At 39.8% G+C, this 20,452-nt stretch overlaps 2 protein-coding genes across 4 annotated transcripts; both read left to right on the top strand.

The window, feature by feature from the left end:
* The first annotated feature begins 757 nt into the window (after positions 1-757).
* Positions 758-2,381, top strand: cldn26 (claudin 26). Its single transcript, XM_020649873.2, has one exon. The coding sequence runs from the start codon at positions 805-807 to the stop codon at positions 1,459-1,461; it is 657 nt and encodes a 218-aa protein (XP_020505529.2). The 5' UTR covers positions 758-804; the 3' UTR covers positions 1,462-2,381.
* Positions 2,382-3,390: 1,009 nt separating this feature from the next.
* LOC109995967 (apoptosis inducing factor mitochondria associated 3) lies at positions 3,391-20,295 on the top strand. 3 transcript variants are annotated; one of them, XM_020649880.3, is made up of 22 exons: positions 3,392-3,971; positions 6,040-6,118; positions 8,202-8,411; positions 12,690-12,903; positions 14,447-14,556; positions 14,645-14,754; positions 14,858-14,902; positions 14,995-15,091; positions 15,229-15,341; positions 15,680-15,766; positions 15,884-15,975; positions 16,074-16,204; positions 16,851-16,966; positions 17,136-17,207; positions 17,922-17,985; positions 18,112-18,188; positions 18,269-18,386; positions 18,476-18,574; positions 18,808-18,883; positions 19,062-19,166; positions 20,009-20,029; positions 20,155-20,295. In XM_020649880.3, the coding sequence occupies exons 3-22, from the start codon at positions 8,381-8,383 to the stop codon at positions 20,192-20,194; spliced, it is 1,818 nt and encodes a 605-aa protein (XP_020505536.1). In that variant the 5' UTR covers positions 3,392-3,971; positions 6,040-6,118; positions 8,202-8,380; the 3' UTR covers positions 20,195-20,295. The 3 variants fall into 3 exon arrangements, with proteins under 3 accessions (XP_065822062.1, XP_020505536.1, XP_020505535.1); XM_065965990.1 differs by lacking the exon at positions 20,009-20,029 and having other exon boundaries at positions 3,391-3,971; XM_020649879.3 differs by lacking the exon at positions 6,040-6,118.
* The last annotated feature ends 157 nt before the right edge of the window (positions 20,296-20,452 follow it).

Here is a 20,452-nt window from a genome sequence, read left to right as displayed (position 1 = left end):
AGTTAGGAAATCATTTTTTTTTTAAATATTTAAACTACCATTTTATTTTGAGGATAAAAAAGAACACTTGGTTTGTCATCATTGGAGGAAATAGTTGACCCAAATGCTGAGGCACTAGTTGAAATATCCTGTTAGCCTCCACTTGTACAGAAAGATAGAGAGCCTCAGTGGAATACACAAAGTGTTGGACTATTTGCTGTAAGAACCGTTGCATCAACCACAAAGTGCTATTCATGGTCCAGATACTTGAGACACTTGGCTGGTCAAAGGCGTCTCTCTTTCCATTTCTTCAAAGTGAAAATGTCTTGACTAAAAAAAATGCCAGTGTCTCATCGATAAAATCGTTTAAACTATGATTCTCAAATGAATTAAATCTAAAAGAACGCATTAAAAGAGCCATGAAATAGGTTATTAAAGTTACACCAAGGGTATCTTTTGGTTCCTCTTCTTGTATTCTTGTGAACCACCTATGCCCCTCTTACTCACGTTTCATTAATTTAAGTGCACTTGTGCACACATAGTCCAGAATCCCTCTGGACGTATCTGATTTCATCTAAAAACAGAGGTCATTGTTCACTGCCACGATATTGAGCGCTGAAACTAAACAGTATGTCTGTTGTCATGCCTCAGCTTCACATTATCTCTCCACTTATCAGGTGGGTTTTATTAAGGAGGCTGACTTTGTGGGCAGTCCGGGTCGGTGCCGCTACCTCAACAGGTGGGTTGGGCTACAGAGTCTTTGTGAATCTCCAAACCTGTGACACAGACCTGCAGATGTGAGCAGTGGTCACAGCAAGGAGGAAGATGGTTTTTCTGACAACTAAAATGATGCAAAGGTCGGCACTTTTTGTGACGTTTGGAGGTTTGGTCACCTGTCTGATCACCACTTTTCTTCCTCTATGGAAGACGATGAACTCTGACCTGAATGAGGTGGAGAACTGGTTCTCAGGACTTTGGCACATGTGTCTCTATACGGAGGAGGTGGGGATTCAGTGTAAGGCCTATGACACCCTCATGGGACTGCCATTGGACCTGCAGATCTCCAGGGTGCTCATGTTGGTGTCTGTAGGAACTGGAGGCTTGGCTCTGCTGGCTGCTTTTCCAGGACTGGAGGGGGTGGACATATGTGTCGGGCAGCCTGGCCTGAAGAGACAGCTCCTTATTCTGGGTGGGGTGCTGTCCTGGGTGTCAGGGCTCACCACTTTGGCTCCTGTCTCTATTGTGGCCTACACAACGGTGGTCGAGTTCTGGGACCAGGGTTTCCCTGATGTGATGCCTCGCTGGGAGTATGGAGAGGCCATGTTTTCAGGGTGGTTTGGAGGTTTGGCTCTGGTCACCGGAGGGACTCTGTTTTTTATATCGGTGTGCATGGAGGACTTCGATCAGAGACCACCGAGTGTGCCAAACAGCCCTCAGGTGAAGCACAGGAGCAAGCACTACCTGAAGACCGAGGTGTTATAGACCTCTTATTGTCTAATGTGGAGGCCCGTCAGCTTGTGAGTGAATAATGACCTGTGAAGTATTTGAATGATAAAGTCAAGAATAACATTTCTGACTTTAGTAACATTAAAGCAAGGTTTTTACTTTTTGCCTGTATTTCTTAGTCAAATTGTCACTGACGTATGAAATACCTTTCTGTGATGTCTTTTCTGTTTAATGGAGTCACTTCTGGTTTTTAAGTTTTACAAATTATGACAGGCATTTAAAATAATAATAAGCTGCTGAGTTTTTACATCAGTAACATTCTGATTAAAGTAGAGTCTGTATACATTGGTTAGTATGCCTCTATTTACTAGACATGAAAAATAAAAGCTTTCCTAGAGTAAGAATGGGAAAAGAAAGACATTCATTAAAAATGATTATAATAAATTACTCTGATTTGTTGTTAAACTTGAGAAGCTTTGGTTTGTATATTTACTGCATTGAAATATGGACAAGTTATATCACTCATTAAAGTTTCTATTGTTCTCTAATGGGTTGAATTATAATTTTTTTTTTATAGGAATGTGTAACTTTTATATATATAATGTTCATTTTAAAGTTAGTTTGAGTATAGTTTGGATATAAATGAAGAGTACGACAGCATCTTCCAAGCAAAGTTCTGTAGAGATCTTAATGAACTACAACACTTGAGACACGTGTATGGGTCAGTATTACTTAGGGGACTAGTATTAAATTGTCCAACAGTGCTGGTGTATACCAGCCCTGAGCCCCGAGAGGGGATGTCTTCAATGCGAGTTGCATTCCAGTGCTGCAGCTTTTCCGTGTTAAATTTCTTTTCAGGGAGGGACTTGGCACCTGCTGCTCCCCTTAGACTGTCTGGAATTGGTATACTGCTGTACATTGTGATGAGTAGAGCTAATTTTGTATGTCTCAACAAATCAAGGATTGATACAAAATAAAATACTGGGATCAGTGTACATCAAATCAAGCTGTAAGGAACAAGTGTAACATGCTCATATGCTTAACTGACACTGTTCAGATCAAAACATCTACCTTTGTCGCAGCTTACATTCATATTTTAGTAGGCTATGATTTTATTTTAGGATTCATTGGCTCCTTTCGCGTCTTCTTAATCTGGGTTTTTGGACGCTGCAGCTCTGTCTGGCCCCTGCAGAAGAGAGCCCCCTTGTAATTAAATTAAACTGAGTGATGTAAAGGCCCTCCCCTCTCGCTGGGAGAGCCTGATCAGTCATCTTGTCGTACATGTGCACACCGCCCTCCCCCGGCTCGGGGCTCAAACATGCTTTTAAATGTGCTCGAACACAAGCAGAGAGCAACACAAACATGGTGACGCTTGAGCACATGCCAGCACAGCGTGGAAAGTGTGGCAGTACAGCAGTGAATTCTTCTTTTCTGATAGGCTATATTTCCATTTTGTCACATTCTGTACTGGTTTCCAATGCAGCATTCTGTGTCAGCGCTGTCATTCACTTTTTTAGGATTAACATGAGATTGAGATTATCAGGCGAATGACCTTGTTACAGCAGTTATTTACAAGGGAGGCACAGTTTTCTCCCATGGGGGCAGCATAAAGAATGGAAATATGTTTGGAGCTCATTTCCTTAAGGCTCAGTATCCCTTTTTAATCCTGCCCCACCCTGACTGAAACTAGGACTTACTGCACCAACTGCACTTCTCCTCCTTCTACCTCTGCTACAACCTGAAATAAGTTTAAAACACACATACTGTAAGAGCATTTTCAGTGTTTCAAACATGTTTATGTCTCATACTGTCTCCTGCTGGTCAGTATGAGTACGATATATTGTATTAGTACAAGAAATACCACACTGATAAGTTTGAACAAAAGCTGATCCTCCTGCTGCAGCACAGGCATGCAGCACAATGCATGCACAGCGAGCAGGCAGTGTGATAAGTGGGCAGTCGGGGCAGGCAGTATAGCGGGGAGGGCAGGCTTAACAAGCAAGTCAGGTCTTTAAACATCTGAAGGCAAGGCTGAAAGAGTCTGAGCAGAAGAGGAGAGTGTGTGAGTGTGGGTTTGAGAAAGAGAGAGAAGAGAGGTGGATGGGAGGACGAGTGCAGAGAACGGCGAGATTCATGCTGTGTTAGCATCCCCTCAGCAACTCCATCAATACTGCATACAGCTGAGAAACTGGCCAAGGTCCTCCGTGCTGCGCTTGCAGACTCGGCCGGGGAGAGAGAGCAACTCCCACGACCGGTTGGCTCAGTCTGCTGCTGCTGCTGGGCAAGGGAAGGGGGGCTCTGTGAGGGGCACACACACACACACACACACACTTACTCTCTCAAACACATTCAATAGAGACTCTGCTGCATCAAGGGGCAGAAGAGCAGAGCTAAGGAGGGTTCAGAGGGACACACAGACTGGGAATACTCCAGTTGACAGGATTTGTTTGGAGACTCGTGTGCTAATAATGCTGCCGAGCTCCGCAGGGGAAGCTGAGCACCGGGGAGTTTGACAGGATCTCAGTGCACCTGCTCCATGCACACTGGTAAGATGGTTCATTTTTTTCTACAAGCAGGGTAATGTAGCTCTGTTTTATTGGCTCTCGGTGTGATGGGTTTATGTGCTGCTGTGTTTCGACTTACTTTGTCATGTGGATTTATCTGCATTGGTTTCTGTAAGGGCACACAGAGTTCTTGTATGGAAGTTGCTGTGTGGGTCCCTGGAGAACCATGAACTGTGCTGCAGTCTATAGAACTGAAACCACAACAGAGCCACAGTACTTTTTTTTAATACTGTATTAAAAAGACCAGACTAATCTACATACTTTACACAAAACTGTGAAGAGAACCACACTTTATCCATTTAACTTTAACCATTTAATCCAACTGTTTTTTGTGTGCCTGCTTAGAAAATGCTCCATAACAGAATTGTTATACAGCAGCACAAACAGTTCTAGTTTTCCATGACATCATGGAGAGGTTATAGCTCCAAGCATCACCAAAATGACCCGATGGAAGTCTGTAGCTTGAGTTCACTTTAAAAAAAAAAAAAGGATATAGAATATATTTTTTTTAACTTGAAAGTCTTTAATTGTTGTAATCAACAATGCTGAATAAAAATAATAAAAATCAGCATCTTTGTTTTCTAGAGCCATGTGGCCTCTATGTTTAATAACTCTAAAGATTAAAGCTTTTGTCTTTTAAATGCATTAAAAGCTTAAATTTTGGGGGCGCCGTTGGCTTAGAGGATAGTTGTGCCCCCCATGAACAGAGGTTGTTGCCCTAGAAGCGGGCAGCCCGGGTTCAAATCCGACCTGTGGCTACCTTTCCCCGCATGTCATTCCCCACAAACTCTCTCCCTGATTTCTGACTCTATCAACTGTCCTGTCTCTAAAATTAAGGCATAAGTAACCCAAAAATAGAGCTTTAAAAAAAGTTGAATTGAAAAACCATTTTATCAGCTAAAAGCAAAAACATGAGTCAGACGTTGTACCTTTAGTTTCATCCTTCTTTGTTCTCTTTTCATAAACTCAATCTGACACTAAAGAAGTGTTTCGGACCTTATGGAACCTTTTTTTAGGATCCAGATCTTATCTCGAGGGGGGTTAACAATGACTGTCATTATTTAAGAAGCAAACGATATCAACATTCATGCAAACCTTTTTCAGAAATGATGTGAGTGAGCCTGCTCACATTGTTTGATTGTGTCACCTCACAGAGCTTCTTAATGGGGATTGTGGTAAACTGTAATCCACTCTTTATTCTTTTATACTTAAGACACGTAGGTAAGGGAGTAAATAGAAGTTAATCAAAAGCTTCTTGGCAATTTGGGAATTCCTTCAAACATGGCTTGAAACACTTCTCTATGTCTCCTATTTTTAAAAAGAAAAGCAGAAAAGGTTCAAAAAGATCAAGGATTAAGACCCTGAACAATTTCACCCAATTGACCTCTGAAGCTGAAGGTAAACACAATATAAAACCACTAATAGCCCGGTGAGAGAGGCTTTTTGCTCAACAGTTGGTTTACGCAATGAGGGGATGATTCCTCAGCTTATCTGGTTGTTTCACAAACCAGGAGAACTTGAGTGAAGGAGTGAAGGGTGAGTGCCGGTTAGATTGTTTTGAGCTCTTATCCATTATCAGTTGAGGATCAGAGGGCCCTAATCTTTAACTACAGGCCAACATACCTGCCAAACAAGTGATTGAATATAACAGAGACCACTAGTTTGGACTGTAGGAGGTGGATGAGCCTTTAGACTCTCAGCAGCTCTTCTTTATTCAGGTGCTGCTAAGACTCTAGTGCCATGGAGAGCTGGAAAGTGGCCTGTTATTACCAGAGGGCTGATAAATGCCCATTGTTTTTTCTATATGTGGAGTTCACAGCATCGCTCTCCCTGCTGATGATATTTATTAGTGAGCATTGGGTTTGTAATTAACAGCGAGAAAGAGTTTCTCAGACTGATTTCCCTTTGTGTTGAGTGCCATTTTTAGTCTATTCTTCATCAATAAATGACTGTTTGCTGTTGGAGAATATGTTTTTAGTCCCAGTTTTAAAGTATGTTTGTGAATGTCCGAGCACAGAACATTCCTGTTTTTTTTTTTTTTCACTAACAGGCAGTTTACAGATTGGCCTCCTCACCCCCTACCAGGAGCTGCATTTGACTAATTCTCCCCTCCAACATTCCATTAACAGGTATTACATTTGTAGGCTAGTGAGTGAAACTGACAGCTTGTTTGCGGCAGGATTATTAGCACTGCTTGGGGACAGGCCCAACAGTGAGTGAGCGGGATCTGCGTCATATGTTGTGAGGACCAAATCTGCTTAACCTACTTTAGTTTTGCACAAAATATCTTGGGCTGGCTAGAACTCCCGGATGGCAGCTCGTTGCGATCCAATATGTTGTTCATCAAAATTTCAGAGATGACAAATTATTAAAAGGGCAACATGCCTCTGTTTATGAAGTGATTTGACATGTTGTTGTCTGTATTAAGTCCTACAAACAACATCAAAGGCTCTGCTGGCACTTGAAAATGATTTGGCACAGATGCATAAAGCAGATTCAAAGGACAAATATAGGTTTTCCACCTGTAGGAGAGATTCAGTTTGGAACATCTGGTGTGATACTAGACCAAAACATTTGTTTTTGACTTTCATTTATTTATCAATTGTATAGCTGCTTCCACTGAAATTATTTTCAGTGGAAAATCTATAGGACATCTATAGAAAAAAGCAATACTCAGCTACAAGTGACCTGAGGATTCAAAATCCTACTTAATTTAAAGTACAGAGGGATCATCAGCTAAATGGTCAGTCTCTACAGATTATGGTTCATATGACTGATAACTTTACATCAACACTTCACTGTCCAGGTTGGCCCAGCAACTTTTTCTTCTGTACACAGTCAGGTAGTTTAGTGCAGTGGTTCCCAGTGTCTGAGTCTGGCCTCCTCAAAAGATCTTAACTTAAGTTTTAGGGGTCCTAGGATGATGATTGAGAGAATAGAGCCCCAAAACATGAATGCTGCCAAGTCTGTGTTGTTGTTGTTGTTTTTTTGCACTATTCTGACTTTCAATGAAATGTTGAATCATTTGTCACTAATCGTGACACAAAAGTCTCAGCTACTGTTCAAATATTATTTGGGCTATATATTTTCTTTCATTGGAAAGAAGTGTAAAGGACCAATACATTTCAAGTAAGGAACAAGTATCTCAAACATATACTAAAGTTAAGGAACAAATATGACTAACTGTATATATAAGGTTTAAAAGCTGCAAAGAAAATCCCTTCCTAGTTTCCAAACTGAATCTCAGCTGCAGAGTTGTGGTCAGAGGAGATCTTTCCATTTCTCATTTGTCCTCAGGAACTTTTTCTCAGCAGTGCTTCATTCAACACTGCACCTTTTTTTTCTAAAGTTCAAGCACATTAGGATGTGCTCAGAATACCAAACAGGCCTTTTACTCGCATCTCCAAAGGATAATTTGGTCCTTGATGGATGTTAACTGATACACCTGCCATCCCCTCATCTGGTCAGATTCATTGCGGTCACTTCTCTGTGAGGAACTTACTAACAGTATGTGGGGCTGAAATACCAGAGCGGGCAGAAATGTGAGGACAACGTGGCAACAATAAAACAAGCAGGATTTTGAAACTGGAGGGGCCCCTGTTTCCGTTTAAAGTGCAGTGTGACGTGAAAGTTAATGTGTCTCAGTGCTGTTAATATTTAACACCTTCCCATGCAATATGCATGAACAAAGGTAATTATGTGCGTGGAAATGTTCCTAATTAACACAACAGCTTCATTTTTACAACAACTCACATGTTTTATAGACACAAACACAAACACACACACACACACACACACACACACACACACACACACAAACACACACACACACACACACACACACATACACAGAAACTAAATAGGCTTGATTTCTCTGGCAGTTATATCCTGACTCTTTTATTTACTTCAGAGCAACATCAGACCAGTTTTTATGGAACAAACAGTCAATGACAGTGATTGATTAGTAGGAGCATTATAAAAGTACGGACACAAATGAGGGCCAAATGTTTTGTCACTTTGATAGAGAAATTTGTAAGTGAAAAGTTTAACTTTAACAAATATCTCCTGAACAACAACAAACAAGCCGTGGTATGAAAGAAAAACTTTCTTATTTACATACAACCACAATCACACTCATTTACACCACTGACACACACATTTGTCTGGTGTGTTTCTGTGTTTTGCTGATGTCATTCTCTCTGTTTCGTTCAGTTTATGTGGAAGAGCTGATGTGTGCGATGGCCAGGCTGGACCAGCAGGTTCTCATACGCACAGTTCTGTGTTATCGTTACCTCCCGACCAAACAGCCCAGCCCGAGGATCTGACCGCTCCTCTCCTCCCTCTCCCCCCTTCCTCCCTCGACCTGGGTGTGTACTGATCCCAGGCCCACCATGGGAGGATGCTTTTCTAAAACCAAACCAGGTAACCAACTCCTATCTCATTCTGGTGGGGCTCGGTTTCAAGGAAAACATTATACCCAAATTAACACAACATCTTATATTCTTATACATTTACTGTCATACAATTATCTCTGCTCTTAAACTGGCTCTGCCTTCCCTGTCCTCTTTCAAACATTTCTCTTCCCTCATGAAAATAGGGAATAGGATGGGGGAGGTAAATGCAGCCTAAATCGGCAGTGTTGAGCTAAGGCCCAAACAGGCTTCTGCAATCCCTGTCCTCTTTCCAATATCTCTCTGCAGACTCTTCTTTATGTTGGTATTATGGCTGATTAGAGGTTGCTGCTTCATTTTATTTCAAATTGTACTAAATTGTACAAAATATCGTTATTTAATCCAGCAGGAGTGTGGTTAAAATAATTTATTTACATAAAATACAGTGAAAATGAATGTTGATTCACTTTAGTTAATCTTGCTCTACTCTACTGGTTTCCATTAATAAATTAAAAGTCAACAAATGAAAATATCTATTCAGTGGTTTAACATTGGAACTAAAACGTTTCATAACGTGGAAGTCTATGTAGTGACAGTAAACATGAGGTATAGGGAGTATATTTTGTGTGTAGGTAGTATAAAAGAAAAGAATGATTCCTATTGAAATACTATAAATAATTCACTGTTTCTATGGGGAAATTGTTGTTTTTGGAGTAGAAAATAAACACTTTTTCCCAACATATATTTTCAGGACATCTTGTTCAGCTTGAATCCTTTCAAAGCTACAGCCTCCAAATCCTGTTATACATCACGACCAGCCTGCTCTGTGTGCAGGTTTTGTGTTATGTGTGGGAGGAATTTCAATGATTACTGTGGCATCTTTGATCAAGAGGATTACTTACAGAGGCACGAATGTAAAAATATGACACTATGCGTCTGTATCCATTTTCAGTGCTCCATTGCAAGTTCAGAAAGTGACAATGACAGACTGAACACAACATGCCTTTCAGGTGCATTTACAAACAAAAGCTTACAGTCATCGATTCAATGCATCATGTGCAGGTGAAATAAGGAAGAAGAGTTGGTTGTTTACTGTCGGGCTAAAAATTATATTTAGTGTGTGAGTCACAGTCTTGACCTCTGTCTATTCCTGAACTATGTAAAACAACGCTGATCAAACTAAAAACTAAATACTGAAAGCTCATGAATTTAAACGATTATCTTCTAGGTTTCAGTGGCAATGCCCCTGTAAAAAAAAATAAAAATTAATTGTACATGTTCCACCAGTCTCTGCTATTGGTTGCAAGAAAACAGTCATTAGTTAAACATATCAAGTAATGTTTGACAATTAGGGAAAATGAAGCTTCTTAATAAGTGTAAAACTTCAGATCATTGGCTGTATAGAAAAACTGGAAGTAACCGACATTAGGTCTTTGAAGTAAGGTTTTGAAGCCTTAGGTCCTGCATAATGGCTGACACCATCTTGTTTTTATGTAGGCAGAAGTCAGATGTCGACCATAGAGATACCAGAGGGTGGATTAAGAGTGGAGTGCGCTGTGAGGAAATGCTTAGTTATCAAAGATCCGCCCATTTTCGGCCTATGCTAAAGGCTATTTGACTAGCTGGCTAATAAGCTAGCCAGTGACAGTTTCCAAGGGGATTGGGTCTCTTTTTGTGGTGGTACCTGGTTGGACTTCTTTATGTATTACACTACAAAGCCAAGAGCGCTTGTGGATCGTAGCACTCACTTCACCACATTTCTGTTAAGAGTAGCCAGGATACTCTGAAGAACCTGTTATATCACCGCTAACACGTCTCAGCAACGAAATGACCCAAAAAAAGCCTTCTCTCACTCAGTGAGTATAATATATATATAAACCCCAAACAATCTGACAAACCAGGTATAGTGAATGCAGACAGCAAAACATGCTGGTTAGTGTTACAATATTAACAATTGATTCCAAAACCAAGAGAGCTGGAGCACATATTTCTTTATGTGTATTTGGTTACAATAAACTGATCAGACATCTATATTATTTGTCATATATTTGCATTTAATAATCTTAAAAGGCAGACACTTGTCGGTCACTCAAAACAGAAAAAGTGAGCAAACACACGCACTTCACTTACTCAGGTGCTGAGTTGTAAGAACCCACTGGATATGATGCACAAAAACTAGCAACACTGTGGCTCCTAAAGATATACACCTTTGCTGTATGCATTACCCAATGTTTGAAAAACATTGTGGTTTTTTATTGCAAGTCACTCAAAACAACCACACACCTAACTGCTGAAATATTTTAAGATATTTAGGATATTAACTAGAGACCAAGAGTATTTTTTTTGTAACAAGCTATAGACATGTTCAATTTTGCTGTGAAGTTGGGCATCGTATAATGAGGCCTAATAAGGAATTGCTCATCTTTAGAGCCATCCCCAAGTGGCCAGAAAAGGAACTGTTGTTTTCAAGCACTTGGGCATTTGCTTAATTTTTGGCCCTGCAGGTTGCATTGGATGAAAAGAAACAGCAAAAATATCAAAGTGGCCATCAGCAAGATGACAAAGTCTACTGGTGTTTGCATTTTTTGGGGGGAATTTAAGTAATGGCAATACCAAGCAATGTGTTCATTCATCCCCCTCTACATCAAAGTACTCTGGAGATGAAATCATGTTCTGGCTCAAGTTTTCATCTAAATAATAGATTGCTCAATGGTTATCAAAATAATCCTAAATTTAAAAAATGTTTTACGCCCAATGTGAATATAGCAGTCTTTCCCCTACCATTATATTAGGGGGGCAGCCCGCTCCCCCAATGGCACCCCCGCCCCCCTTGAAGGTCAAGTTAATAGTTAGTTTTTTTTTTGGGGCTTTTTGTGCCTTTATTGTAGAGATAGGATAGTGGATAGAGTCGGAAATCAGGGAAATAAGTCATTTAAGGATAACTTTCCGATAGAACAGGACAGCTGTCATTAAAAGTAACGCATGAACACCAAGATTCCTTCAAGTGCTTGTGTCGGCATCGGTCTGCCCGCACCCCCCCATCCCCCCAAAGCAGTAAACCTAGGGGAAACACTGTATAGTAAAGTTAGATGTTATATATGTTAAACAAGTTATACAAAGAGAAACCCGAAAGGAACTAAAATAAGGAGAGCTTGTTGAAATAAAACCCTGCCCACTTTATTGCATCAAAATGTGAAAATACAGGACGGTTAGAAATACTGTAAAATAACACAGACGGATCTGAACACCCTGCGCTCACTTACAACTCAACAAATGTTATGGTGAGATTACGTCCAGGATGGCCTAGCGGTTAGGTCGCGTGCCTCATGTACAGAGGATATAGCCCTCGTTGCAGCAGCCGTGAGTTCAGATCTGACCTCGGACCTTTGCCCTATGTCATCCCTCACTCTCTTCTCCCAACATTTTTTGTCCCTCTTTAGCTGTCCTATCCAATAAAGGAATGGACAAAAACTAACTTGAAAAAAATGTAATGGTAAGATTAAAACAATCTAAAGCTCAAATAAAAGCCTTTTAGGAACAGCAGATAACTTTAAGTATGGATCAAATGATTTAGTGGAAGCATCTCTTCAGCTGTGCAAAGCTTTCTCTTACATTTCTACTGCAATTGCACTCACTATTATGATTTTCCATTGATTTTAATTAAGGCTTGCTCAGCAGGAGAAAATTCCAGCCAGATTACTGTGTAAGAACCGGATGATCAGCACATTTTTCCAGCCGAACAGATAAAGCCTGCTGCAGTGAAATAAAGGAGTTACACAACCATTTCTTAATGTTCAGAAATATATACCAAACAATGACGCATCACATTAGAAACTAAATGTCTCACAAAATACAGAAAGAAACACTCCACTCTGTTCTGTTTTCAAGAGGAAAGCAGCAACAACTTGAAAACAGATTTGAGTTACACTGAAATGTTCTTCTTGGCATGGAGAGGAAAGGGTGAGTAATTTCTGAAAAGTAACAACATGTTGAGCAGTGTGTGGATATTTCATTCCACATATCTCTGGTAAAACTGGTATGAGTATCACAAGTTGTACGGCCTGCTTGGCTGTACTCTGCATGGGAACGTTTGGGGATTGATTTGCATGATTTCCTGCTGTTTAGAAAACTATGTATTCACATGAAATGCTGAACACCTGAATGATACCTGGGATTATGCAACACGCTAGACTTAACAAAGGGGAAAGAAAAGACCCAACACATTTTCCCACCTGCTACCTGCTTTCAGTTGTAAGATGTCGGACTTCATTTCAGACTTTTCTAAGGAAAACGTGTCTGTGTTGTGCAGTTGAAGTTAAAGTGGAACTCTCACTCCTGGAAAAAGAAAAAGAGGTGGATGGACTCTCACCTAATGGCAAAGCGAGTCCCTTCGCTGACTGCAGACCTAACGGGGCCCTGGGACACGGCTCTGATGAGGACTCCACCGCGCTCCCCCTCTACCACAAACCACGAGACTATGTGGAGGTCTCCGTCTGTCACGTTAAAGATCTGGAAAACGGACAGTAAGACAACTTTAACGACTCTAAAAACGAGTGAAAATAAATAAACATACATGGAAATAAGCCGAACATTTGAGATGGTAAAAAACTAAATACTTTTTTAATCGAACAGCCTAAACTGAGAGTAGCTCAAGTTCATGAGCCAACAGCATATAGGCCTATTAAGCGCTTGCTAGCTTTAGCAAACATAGAACAATTGATTTCTATCTAAACGTATGATACTGTAGCAGAAAATGCCCTGACGGTATGTGTGATATCTTCAGATATCATTAATAAGATGAAGACTTTTCATTTACAGTTTCCTGACTTAATGCAGGTAACAACTTCTTCACGTTAAAACATAGCTCACCTGTGAGTTAACAGCCTCGTCTCCATTAGCATTTCAACTTCTGCGGACAAATATACACTGAAGCCCCCCTGTTGGCACTGTGTTGTAATTACATCCAACAGTCACTTAAACAGTAGGCCTATTGGATTAAGTAAGACTTTTATATTGCTTGACTTTTGATTTGAGAAAGGAAGAAACCATCAAAGGTAAGCCTTGCTGTAATGTTTAATGTGAGGAGGGACCCCATGTACAGAGGCTAAAGTCCTCGATAGTGGATGGCCAGGGTTCGAATCCGACCTGTGGCTTCTTTACCACGCCATTCCCCACTCTCTCTCTCTCTCTCTCTCTCTCTGATTTCTGACTCTGTCCACTGCCACATCTCTAATAAACCCCCCTAAATATTTATTTAAAAAAGGAGAGCTCTATTCATCATATTTACTCCTCCATTTGCATGTGATGTCAGTCACGCTCAAGGTTGGAAGTGAAATACTGTTTCCATAGTAACAGGTTGCACAGTCTGTGGTTGCAAGTCATAAGCCTTTAAAGTTGGGAAACTAACAAATCATTATAATTTCACTGCTTCCAAAATGGTCAAAAAATAAAGCAGATGGATGGAGAAAATGATTGGGGGACACGTATTCATAGGAACAATGTACCGTAGTTGATAATCCATTAGCTAGCATTTGACAACAGCTACTATTAGCATTCAAACACTCTCTAGCTAACTAATATTAGTGTAGGTCCAGTGCGTGTTCCTTAGTGGTTTTTAAGAATGTGTCAAAGCTTGTTGATAATATTTTGGCTCTATCAAGCTAGTAAGTACATAGAATTGGCAAGGAAGTGTTCAAATGGCAACTTAAGCTGTTGTCTAAATGTAGGATAGCTAACTTTTTTAGCCATGATTTGATGAATCATGTGGATGGCCCTCTGGATATATGTTATTGTTATAGTGTTTTTCTTTAAACTGTTCCTTGAGTTTATGTGGCTCATTGTTGCTATCAGCATGTAGCTTCGACAGATAGATTCAGCTGCTACAATAGGCTACAGAAGATAACTTAAGCGGCTGTGTTTGTAGGCCTTTTGTACTTTTGTTTTCAATTTATATGTTTTTCTTCCAGTTGTTTTTTTTTCCATGTCAGTCAGTATTGTCTCATATGATTTGATAAAGAAATAGCAAGGAATGCCGACAAAGGTCTTTATTGTTTTTTTGTTGGACAGGATGCGTGAGGTTGACTTGGGAAGTGGCAAAGCTTTGTTGATCAAAGAACATGGAGAGTTTGCAGCCATGGGCCACAAGTGTCCACACTACGGAGCACCTCTTGTCAAAGGTCAGTAATGTATGTTTTCAATTACTATTTTAACTTTGTAATTACATGTATATATAAAATCATGAACTTTCATTTTCCGTCCATCCAGGTGTGTTGTCAAAAGGCCACGTGCGCTGTCCCTGGCATGGTGCATGCTTTAACATTGCAACAGGAGACATAGAGGACTTCCCTGGACTGGACAGCCTGCCTACCTTCCAGGTGACCTTCCCTGCTGGTGCTGTCTCTTAACACATTCCCTGCCTTATCATGTCTCTAAGCACCATCAAAAAGTGTACACATCGCTCATGTCTGTTTGCTCCAGGTCAGAGTTGAAAAGGACAAGGTGATCATTCGCGCAAACAAGCAGGTAAAAAGAACATAATTCGGGGAATTTATGCAGGAGAATAAACAGAGCATCGGATTGATCTGAGATTTTATTTAATAAGCAAATGTTTACAGGCTCTTCAGTTGCAGAAAAGGTCAAAGCCCATGGCCAGATGCTCAGCAGTCATTAACTCCAACACAGGTTTCAGCCATGTTCTCATCATTGGCTCAGGTCAGTAAGTGTCATGTCACTGTTTCTTTATTTTACATGCCTTCAATTACAAGGATACAGTTGTTTTTGACTCTTTAGCAGTATATTTCTTTACTTTCACTATTATTATTCCTCTGTTATGGTGACTGTTCCTGCAGGTCCAGCAGGTCTGGTGTGTGCAGAGACACTGAGGCAAGAGGGCTTCACAGATCGCATCGTCATGTGCACGATGGACAGACATCCTCCATATGACAGGCCTAAACTGAGTAAGGTTTGTACACAGACCCAGACCACATAAATCTAAGAAAGAACCGTCTTTGCCAAAAAAAGTTACATAAACAGACTGCAGAGGTGCTGCTTCGGTCAGTGCTGCTAGAACAGGAGCTCTTTTGGAAACAGCTGCACCTCTCTGCAACAAAGATTTGAAGAAAGAGAAAGTAAACAATCATTACTGAGTGTAAGATTTGACATTGACCACAAAAAAGTTTTTTTTTTTATAGGGGATGGTTTGGAAAGATTGCTTCAACATCTAGAGATTTTAGGGTTGTTGTTTTTTTTTTCATATTCTGTTTTTATTGATAGATTGAGCTCTAACTTTCTTATGCTCAGTCCTTAGAGAGCACAGCAGAGCAACTGAGACTGCGCTCCATGAGCTTCTTACAGGACCATGACATAGAGCTGCTCACAGAGAAAGAGGTGAGATGTCCTGCCCTCAGATTCTGATGTGATTACATAACAGATAATGATAGATCTACTTATGAATGGGATATTTTTGAAAATCCAGATTGTAACACTGATTGATGTTTGCTTCAGGCAGTCGCAATAGATGTGAAAACTCGATCCGTGACCTTTGAAGATGGCTTGAGAATGGAGTACAGGAAACTTTTTATTGCTACAGGAAGCAAGTAAGGGCAACCTTTAGTGCTCATGGAAATCAAACACTTCACATTCTAAATCATTTTATTGATTTGTTTTTTATTGCTTCAATGTCCTCCCTTAAAAGACCAAAAGCAATAACCTACAAAGGCAAGGACGTCAGGAATGTGTTCCACCTCAGGACGCCCGAGGATGCAAACAGCATAGCGCAGCTGGCCAACAACAAGAACGCTGTGATTATTGGAACATCCTTTGTTGGTATGAGAAATGTGTGACACCATTTTCACATTTGTGAGTGACAAACATGTGAAAAAAAATGACATAATATTTTAAGAATTGGAGCTGCTTCAGTTTACCTTTGTATCTATTCTAAAGATTCTTAAATCGAATCATCTAAGTGGGGAAATTCAAGTGTTGCAGCGGTAAAAAGAGTATGCATATGAGTGCAAACAAAATAAGAATAGATGGGAATACACAAAAAAATACAATGTATGTACAACTATTAACTAGTACGTAAAGTAAACCATACACCCATTCACTGCCAAACAAAAAACGAGACAGGACATTCAGACATGTTGTGCAGTAAAAGTCAAGTTAAAGTGACCTGTTATGAGATAAGGTGGCAAAATTAAGAAATAAATATAAAAATAAACATCTAGCTAGTAATATGACATGAATACCAGTTTTTAACTTGGTATAGTGTGTATGGAATGAGTCAGAGAGTCGGTGATCGCTGAAAGAGATGCTGTTTGTTGAAAAGGTACTTTTATTAGTTATTTTTTAACAATTGGTCCTAATCTGAGCATTCATTTATCCTGGTTGAGTCCTTATTTCTGTCCTCCTGTATCATTTTGTACTGGCTTGATTATATATAAACTATGCTGTTTCTTTGTTGTGTTTGAAGGCATGGAGGTGGTTGCAGCTCTAACTGACAAAGCCCACTCAGTCTCTGTCATCGGCATGGAGACTGTCCCCTTCAAAAAAGCCCTCGGGGAGAAATTAGGGAAATCAATAATGAAGGTAGAGACACACATATACACACACACACACATACATGCACAATGACCATAAAGCACAACCAGGCCAATACCACAGTTACCACAAAATAGATATTTGCAGGCACAACCATGCAGATGTTTTCTCATGCTTACTGGGTTTGGGTGTGTGGTGTGTGTTTTTGTCTCTGCAGCTGTTTGAGGCAAACAGGGTGAAGTTCTACATGCTGAACGAAGTGTCAGAGATGATTGGTCATCATGGACAGGTATTCAGAAAGTGAGAGAAACAGCATGACATGATGCTCAGAATCACTACAGTCCCTTGTTTTCATGATAAAGATGAGTACAGCTGTCGATCAAAAAGATATTAACTTTTTTAAAGATTTTGTCATCTTCAGTGATCCTGAAAAATGGTTTTACAAAAGTACGCAAAGTGATCATTGATCATTATTAATACCAAACCCAGTGAGATCACGTAGTTTTACACAACTTTGTGAACATATTTTACCATACAGGCGTGTCTATTTAAATTAGTTGGTACTTAAAAGTGTGACTGTATTATTAAATGTGTGTTTCATTACTGCACCACGATAATGTGACTAACAGATGCACATTTTTTATGCCCTAGCTTTTTGAGGCACATATGGCTCATTTACTTCATACTCAGAGTTTAGATAAAGAAAAGTGTTTAGACACTCACATAATAGTGGAAGCTGAAATGTTTACATAAACCTAAAAACCTAAAATAAGGTGTGATTTACTATGTTTGATTTTGTGACCTCCATTGTCCAACACAAACGCAGTCACTGAACTCTCTCATGTGTAATGACACAAAGAGATCATACTTAAATATAACTCAAAGAGTAATATCCAATTTGCATTAATTTGTTGATGATACCAAATGAAATGTCACAGCAGTAAATGAATAATCATGGATATCCAGTAACTTGTTTGAATGGTGACTTTTTCCTGTGTCTCAGCTGAAAGAGGTGGCGTTGAAGAGTGGAAAAGTCCTGCGGGCAGATGTTTGTGTCATTTGTGCAGGTGATGTGGATTTCGATGAATTCTTGTGTGTGGATCTGTAATGACATGATATCAAAGCAAATGATCCAACTCCCCTTAGCTGTCCTTTGAAATGTTACACTTTCTCTCATGTCTCCTCTCCTGCAGGAAGTGTTCCAGCCACAGGCTTCGTGAAGCAAAGCGGCATCCACATGGACTCTAGGGGCTTCATCACTGTCAACAAGGTAAAAGGTATACATCCTGAAGCCTGAGTGAAAGTATTACCTCCACTGTTTCTTATTAAGTCGTATCAAAATGTCACCAGATGATGCAGACAAATGCTGAAGGGGTGTTTGCTGGAGGAGATGTGGTGATTTTTCCTTTTCCGCCACGGAACAACAAGAAGGTGAACATCCCTCACTGGCAGATGGCCCATGTACACGGTGAGTGTGTTACAGCTCGGTCCTGAATGCATAGCTTAGGCTGTTTTTACTTTACTGTGTTAATGTTAATGTTTAATTGTTACTGATAGGAAGAGTGGCAGCTCTCAGCATGATGGGCAGAGCCGCTGAGATCAAAACTGTGCCTTACTTCTGGTCCGCCATGTTTGGGAAGACCATACGCTATGCAGGTATGAACAGGCCTCCCACATGTCTATGGCGTAAAAGAAATGTTTCGTTGCACATGACATTTCACAGGTTAAATAAGAGAAACATGCAACTGTAGAGAGACATCAGAGGTAAGCTAAACAACACTGCCACCTAGCTGTAAAACTGGAAATAAAGACCAATAGGTCTTGAGATTGAGACAGATGTGAATTTTTTTCATGACAATTCTGCATTTTTTAAAAATCTTTTTGCAAAGGTTATGGTGAGGGATTTGATGATGTCATTATTCAAGGAGATCTGGATGAACTGAGATTTGTGGCGTTTTATACCAGGTATGTTTTTTTGTATTGATCCTCAGTTTATTTTCTCTACAATCTTAATTAAAAATAAAGAAAATGCAAAGTTGATGTCTGTTGGTTTTTTTCCTCAATATATGTTTTGGTTTTAAACAGAGATTTGTTGTCAAGTTCATTCTAGTTTTTCAATGTTCTCCTTCTGGTCCATCCATAGGAGTGAGGAGGTGGTTGCTGTGGCCAGCATGAACTATGATCCCATTGTATCCCGAGTAGCAGAGGTCTTAGGATCGGGAAAGACGATTAAGAAACGAGATGTGGAGTAAGTACGATCTAAATCTGGTCACGGTTACAATAGCTGGTATGTTCTTTAGGTTTTCTCAGGTTCTAATGTGAAGAAAAACATGACAAATGACAACACTTTGACGGAGAACACATCGAGTCATGAAGCTTGTGACTTTAATCACATGGAAAGTATTACACAAGGCTTATTGAGAAACTTCACATCAGAATTTTTCATGAACTCAATATCAGTTGATATTTCTTTGTATTTTATACTGTGAAACATCGTTTCATATGTTTAATAATTTCCCAATAATTCCATTCAAAAGACATAATACATTGTTTATAAGACACTGTAATGTAAGCAGATATTACAAATAGTTTGAGCCTCTTGAAGCACACACAACAGGTGTTCAAACAGTTAATGGATCATAAATAAGGATAGCACAGCTACATGGCTTTGATCACAATAACTGATATTAGAGAACATATTTACATGCTAAATTAAATAATGTTTAATAAAGAGAAAGTATTATGTTAACATACTGCTTATGACTGCATCATATTTTTTTCAAAACTGATTCTAGTCTGATAATAAGTTATTCACTTGTTTTTATAGTAAAGATGAAATAACAAATAAAGTCCTTTCTTGGAATTTTTAACAAATGTTCTTCTCTTTTCCTTTATCTTTAAAATGTGTTATTGGAACCAAACTGAATGATCTATATATAAAATCAGAATCAACATGCTGTTATCATGTTGCTCTACTTGTGTTAGTTTATAGCGTACACATTTCTGTCTGTTTTGCTCTGATTTCTCTGGAGTGTCGCTCATGTCTCTCATGTCTTTCGTTTTTTAATAATGCAAACTTAAAATTTCCAGGATGTTAGCACGGCTTGGCAAGTACGTACAAATATGACCTTTCTCTATCGTTCCTTTCACTCATATTCCATGTTTGCAGAATGTTGTCACTGTAATGAACGTGTAGATGTGTGTGTGTGTCTCACTGCTGCTCTCTGGGTTTGCAGGACTGGAGACATTTCCTGGTTGATTGACAAAGGGTCTTAATGACTTTACCTCTGAAGGTCACAAGGACAGACCTAAAGTCCACTTAGATATGGACACTAAGCAGCTATCACTGGTCTGGACACACACACACACACACTCACACTGTCACTGGGGAACAGGACTTCTGGAGACACACTTCCCCAAGGACGACACTGAAACCTGCTTTTGTTCTTTAGAGACACTTTAAGGTGACAGATAGAGCCATACACGGTCTGAATACACTGCATCACTGCGTTGGCAGGTCTTTTATGACATTTA

This window comes from Labrus bergylta, chromosome 2 (assembly GCF_963930695.1).
Source record: "Labrus bergylta chromosome 2, fLabBer1.1, whole genome shotgun sequence".
Taxonomy (NCBI): Eukaryota; Metazoa; Chordata; class Actinopteri; order Labriformes; family Labridae; genus Labrus; species Labrus bergylta.
This window is presented reverse-complemented; position numbering and strand designations above follow the sequence as displayed.